Source organism: Mchenga conophoros, linkage group LG23 (assembly GCF_057382185.1).
Source record: "Mchenga conophoros isolate Kocher_MC1m ecotype Shallow Benthic linkage group LG23, M_conophoros_male_GT1.1, whole genome shotgun sequence".
Lineage (NCBI taxonomy): Eukaryota > Metazoa > Chordata > Actinopteri > Cichliformes > Cichlidae > Mchenga > Mchenga conophoros.
Genome location: NC_140547.1, coordinates 8,199,681 through 8,205,953, shown reverse-complemented (window position 1 = coordinate 8,205,953; position 6,273 = coordinate 8,199,681). Strand labels below are relative to the sequence as shown.

At 38.2% G+C, this 6,273-nt stretch overlaps 1 protein-coding gene across 2 annotated transcripts in view; it reads left to right on the top strand.

Annotated features, from left to right (window-relative positions):
* Window positions 1–6,273, top strand: part of osbpl1a (oxysterol binding protein-like 1A) — a 33,247-nt gene continuing 26,974 nt past the window's right edge. For both annotated transcript variants that reach the window (XM_085266328.1, XM_085266327.1), the window contains exons 1-7: window positions 1–315; window positions 2,234–2,363; window positions 2,446–2,531; window positions 2,613–2,687; window positions 2,806–2,917; window positions 3,038–3,123; window positions 5,120–5,264. In XM_085266328.1, the coding sequence (XP_085122454.1) occupies window positions 2,240–2,363; window positions 2,446–2,531; window positions 2,613–2,687; window positions 2,806–2,917; window positions 3,038–3,123; window positions 5,120–5,264 (628 nt within the window). In that variant the 5' untranslated portion in view covers window positions 1–315; window positions 2,234–2,239. The remainder of the gene's footprint in view (window positions 316–2,233; window positions 2,364–2,445; window positions 2,532–2,612; window positions 2,688–2,805; window positions 2,918–3,037; window positions 3,124–5,119; window positions 5,265–6,273) is intronic.

Sequence of the window (6,273 nt, the reverse complement as noted above, 5' to 3'; positions counted from 1 at the left end):
AGTGGGATTGGGCCAGGGCGAGTTCCGCTGCACGATAATCAGCTGATCTAAGTGTAAACAGTGCACGGAGGTTGTGTCATGTGCTGGGGGAAGAGACAGGGGCAGTGATAGTTTTCGGCTGTCGGTCAGCTGGACGATAAATGGGAAACGTATGAAGTGAAGAGCGACAGCGTGATGTGTTCCGCTGTGTTTGCGCTGCAGTGAGACAGCAGGAAGGGCTTAAAATATCACATGCAGCTTCACAGAGGGCCTGTGTGAGCAGCTCTGCCTGAAAACACTGGATTTTACCTTCACGGGACTGCATTAGTTTAAGTAGTAAGTGTGTGTGTGTGTGTGTGTGTGTGTGTGCGCGCGCGCGCGCGCTCGGTATTTATTCAGTCGCTGCTGTGTTTATTCTAATGACACATGAGGAATTTAGCTTGCAACTGAGACGATTTAAGTTGAGCAAGAAGTGAGGTTTGAGGGTAAAATACTACATCAAGTAAGGAAATAAAGGTTCAGGTAAATTCAGTCTAACTGTAGAAAATTGGTCATTGCGACTAATATGTTATCTTTATCAGTGGTTTCACAGTGTAGCTGCTCGACATGGAGACGGTCTTAACAAATTTTTGTACACTCAGGTATTTTATCCACACCGAGGGCCTCGTCTGAGGAGTTGTAAGATAAATGGAAGGGGTCATGAGATAATGAATGGGGGGGGGGGAGAGAGAGTCCTCCGCAAATGTGTGATCATTTGCCGACTTTTCTCCAAATTATTATTATTATTATTATTATTATTATTACTGTTCCAATAATTAATATTTTGGGTAAATAGTGGATGGGATTGGATTTTGTTCATCAAAAAGGTTTATTTGGAATCGCAAACAACTCCTAGACAGCCATAGGGACAATGCTTTTTAAGGGGTTGTAAGAAGAGGACAACTTTGGAAAAAAAATGTTGCATTTATTTCTTTAATGTAAAATCTTTCGAATAACTGTAAAAAGTAAATTGCCTGGTAAATGTAGTACTTTTGCGTGGAAGTGTAAAGTAACACTAAATGGAAATGTAAAATTAAATCCATATTAAACCTCATTATACACAAGTAAACATGCTTTCTTTGCACACTGAAACATAAGCCTTTAAAAAATATTTTATGATATGTTTATCTTATTAAAAGATTATAATCAGCCCTGGGTGTTACCGCAGCAAAAATAAACCTCAAATGAGAGAGTGGATTGAGCATTAGTGAAAGAAATTTTAAAAAGCTGATTGACTTAAAATGTTTCTGTTTGTTTTTTTTATTAAGAGACATCAAACCAGGCTTTGCAGGTTTTCTGATCAGGATTGGCAAATGATTGTTTTGTTTTTTTAAAACATGCTTTTCCTGAAATTGCAGTGTGCAGTTTGAGTCAGGTCACTTAACTGTTACTGTCACATGCTTTTCAATCCCAGGTAAACCTGTTTCATTGCTTCTCCAAACCACCCCGGTGCCCTGCCAACGTCATAATTGCACAGTCTGATTTGTCTTGTCCTGTCAATGTGATTCACGAATCCTTGCTCACAGCCACATGACATTTAAAAACATTGCTTAACTAAGCTTTTTGTCTATCTGTTTTTCTTTCCATACTGGGATTTAATTGCAGATACACTAGAATGTCATGTCATGTGGACTTTTTTTCAGAGAAAGGCAAGATGTGTTTCCTTCTTGTAAGGCTGGTCTGGTGACTGCTGCCTTTTGCAATAATTTGGATTTCCTTCTTCTCCCTTATTGTGTGACATAACAAACTCCTGTGACTTTTTCTTCACATGTCCTAAAGCAGGAGAAATGATGACTTATTAAGCAATATGAGCCAACCGCTGACTTTACACTTGTAGCTCAGTTTACTTTTGTTCCAATCACATGATATTGTATGGACTGTAACTTGCCTCAAGATGACTTCTATTATGAATCGGGTGAAATGAATTTAATTGAATGTCGCACGTATGTCATCAGGTCTTTTTATTGAATTTAGACACTACCCATTTTTTTAGCATTAGAAATTATAGGCAGGAATGGTCCAAATAATAATTTATTCCAGTTTCAATGCAATGATTTCAAAGTATATGCTATGATTAGCAATTCTCTTTAGTTCCTGGGTGTCTTTTAGGTGGATAGGTTTTCCTTGAAGCATAATTTTATTCACAAAAAAAATTAAAAAGCCTTAATTTCTTCATTCCTTTTCTTTTTCTTTTTTTGGGGGGTTTTCTATGCAGGGGTCTATGGAGGAGCTGGAGCCAGAGGAGCAGTTCCTACGATATGCCCGGAATGGAGATCTGCCTGGGGTTCAAAGGCTCCTCCTGTCCAAGATAAGGGAAGAGATACAGCTCAATATCAATTGCAAAGGTATGTGATTTGTGTATATCGAGAAAATATATGTGCCTGCTGTGGGCTGGTTTATTTCATTATGTCCTGTTTTTTTTTTCAGGAAAAAGTAAATCTAACCTGGGATGGACACCGCTTCACTTGGCCTGCTATTTTGGACACAAAGATGTAGTTGAGGAGTTGCTCAAGGTAATGTTTCTTTTCTTCAAAGCATGGAGATTTTGAGTAACTGCAGAGGTAACACATGTGTCATCACACCCTCCCCTCCAGGCAGGGGCAGATGTTAACTTGCCCAATAATATTGGAGATACGCCGCTGCACAAAGCTGCTTTCACAGGAAGAAAGGTATGTTAATGTGTCAGCAATTTTCATTTCAGATTTTGAGTCCTTTCATGCTTTGCATATCATTAACAGTAGTATTTATGCAAATATTTTATTCATCAATCAATCACATATTGATCAGGAGGTTGTCATGCTGCTGCTGCACTATGGTGCGTGTGCTACTGTCATCAATGGGACAGCACAGATTCCCAAAGACGTGACACAAAATGCAGAGATCAGAAGCATGCTGGAAGGTGAGCCAGATATTCTGTCAGCAAAGAGATGGAAATGTGTTAATTAATTTTTTTCATGCAAAATGCTTATATAGTACCTACATTTTCTTCTTTTAAATCCTGCCTTGTCACTGAAAACAGCGGCTGAGAGAACAGAGGAGAGAAAGCTGGAGGAGAAACTTTTGGATGCTGCACGGGAAGGAGACCTTTCAACGCTAACTCAGTTGGTAAGTACCAGATAACTGAAGCCTAACAATGTAGAAGTCTGAGTCTTATAGGGCTCCCCCTATAGCTGCAGATTCTGCAGCTATAGGGGGCGCCCTATAGTCTGCAGATTGTGTGCTCCCCACTATGTGATTCTGCGCCAGGCTCTTTATCATTAAATAACTCTTAAAAATAGAAGTCTGAGTTTTACATTCTGTCCTGAAATAGTTTGGAATGTCTTTAGCTAATCCGGGCAAAGATCTTTGGGTATCATGGAAGTTTGGTAAAGGAATGTGTTTAAAATCAGTTCTAGCTTGTTAGCCCTGGTCTGAGGTCTGTAGACCCACCACAGACCTCAGTTTCACTAAAGCTTTTGGACAGATGAGGATAAATTCCTGTTCAGTAATGCCTAGAATATGATTCATAAATCCTCTGTAACATTGTGACACTCCTTAAACGGTGTACATTTTACTTTTATTTTATCATATTGTGAAAGCAAAACTCATAAACTGTTACAAATTAAAATATGCAGTAACATGATATATGAGGACAACTGCCATTAAATGACTTGACAACTATCATAATTATGTAATCATTGCAAATGTCTGAAAATTGATGACTTCAGCATTCAGTGGACATTTTCTGCAGTTCTCTCTTTATAATAATCTTTGAATTTAAAAAGCAACATTTGTTACTTTCAATCTACATATCAGTAATACGAGTTTATCACACTGGGGCTTGGAATCAGTGCGATGGCATTTCTAACAATTTAGCGAAACCAAAACATCAACATGTTTTAGACTATAACAAGACATTATATTTTGTTATTTAGACACGTTATTTCTTTATACGTTGTTTCCAGGCAGGCAGATTTTTTTAGCAATACTTCTCCAGTTTTTTTTCAAGATCTTTCAGATTTCTTGGACATTAGCTGCTTCGTCACTTCCAGTCCTCGTACGTGACAGTTTTCTGAGGAATTTTTTATTTTTCCTGTAAGCAACTGAACACACCTATAAATCATTCAAGCACAAAAAGACGTCTAACTGTGTTGTATCAGTGTATCAGATAGTTACAAAATAACAACCCAACAACAGACAACTTGACAACATTTAAACAGTGTCTTTAGGCACTTTGTTACTACCTGCCTGTCACAAAAACCCATGATCTTCATAATGTGTAAAGTGTGTCTTTAAAATAAATGAGAAAACGGGTAAAAACAAATGTTGCAAGCTTAAAAAACAAATACAGCAGATTACCAGTATTTGAACATATGAAAGTAAGAAACAGGAGAAATCCCAGTCATGACCTGATGGATGATCGCAGAGATTCATTCATCTAATGATGGCGCCGCCATTGCGTGCAATAGGTCGGCAGCCTTATGAAATTATGAAATTTCCCATTGTGGGACTAATAAAGGTATATCAAATCAAATCAATCTTGAGCAGAACACAAACACAGAGGTGTTTTTCTGTATTAGATGTAATACTTTAAGTGCATTTGCCTAAATATACTTGTATTTTATAATGGTATGCTTCACTGAAGTAAATGGTGGCGTAATAAGTGAAGGTTAGTACAATAAAGCTAAAATGTTACATTTTAGCAAGTAAGAGTACTTGTTAAACAGCCTGTTGGCACTCACACTGTAAGCAGATTAGCGTGATTACAGAGACTTTTTGTGCCTTAACTGACAGTTACACCCTAAAGTATCACACCGTGTTCACAAGACCATGTGAACACGGTGCCATCAGCTACGCCCTTTGAAATCCAATACTTCACAAAAGCCTGAAGTGAGAAACCACTGGACACAAATCAATATTTTCAATTGCAGTGTTCAGAAAAATAAAGGGAACAGTGGCAGTTCAGTTTTAGAGAGCCATTGCAGTCTTAACTATTCCAGCTCTCTGTGGCTGCATCAGAAATCTAAGGAGTCATGCTTCAGTTCTTAACAGAATAATAAGGAGCATCAGGGCCCTTGGGTTCACACAGCACACCTGTTTCTGTCCTGTGTGTTTTCTGTAGCTCTGCAGGAAGAAGCCTCCAGACATCAACTGCACAGATCTGCTAGGTAACACTCCGTTGCACTGTGCAGCCTATCGAGGCCAGAGGCAGTGTGCCCTGAAGCTGCTCAAGGGTGGAGCCAACCCCAACTTCCAAAACAAGAATGGTATGATTCATCAGCCACAGCTGGCAACCATGAATAACTGGGAGATATTCAATAATTTTCCTTTTTGTCACAAATACCAGAAGCAACAATGAACTTATTGTCTTGCCAGGACTGTCTGCACAGCCAAACTTAAGAAATTAAAAGGAACTTGTCATGCTAATTTCCAGCTCCATTTTATGGTTCTTGGACTCTATTGGTCTCCAGTAGACTATTACATGGTTCAAAGTTTAGAATAACCTTTATTTGGCTTTTCTTGGTTTCTCTGCAGCCCATCTGTTCACTTAATGTCAGATACAATGCTTTTGAGCTTCCTGTGCCTTTCTTTTAAACCCGCTTTCTTCTGATTGGCTGTCCCTCAAAAACAGAAGGCCTGACAGAATGTGGGGGCGGGGCTCCTGTGCTCACAGCTAGAGCTGTGTGTCTGAGATGACCATGTTAGAAATATTCTCTCTCTCTGACATCATATAGAGCCAAATGTAGAAAAAAATGTGAGTGTTTAACAGGGATTGCATGTACATGCAATGACCTCATTGTATGAAACATTTGCTTTGTTTAATATGACCTTTCATCTTTGTAACAACATGTATGTAACAGAAAATAAGAAAATTTGCAGGTTTACTTTAAATGTTCTAAAATCTAACAAAGGACTCAGCTGGATAATGCCGTTTGCCCAAAGGTTCATTTGTTGCCTTAATTATTTCAACAGTTTCTAAGCTTTGGTTTTTGTTTATTTTTTTGTTTTGTTTATGAGCAGAAACCAGTCAGAGGCATAATTTTTATTACTACAGGGAGTGCAGAATTATTAGGCAAGTTATATTTTTGAGGAATAATTTTATTATTGAACAACAACCATGTTCTCAACGAACCCAAAAAACTCATTAATATCAAAGCGGAATGTTTTTGGAAGTAGTTTTTAGTTTGTTTTTAGTTTTAGCTATTTTAGGGGGATATCTGTGTGTGCAGGTGACTATTACTGTGCATAATTATTAGGCAACTTAACAAAAAACAA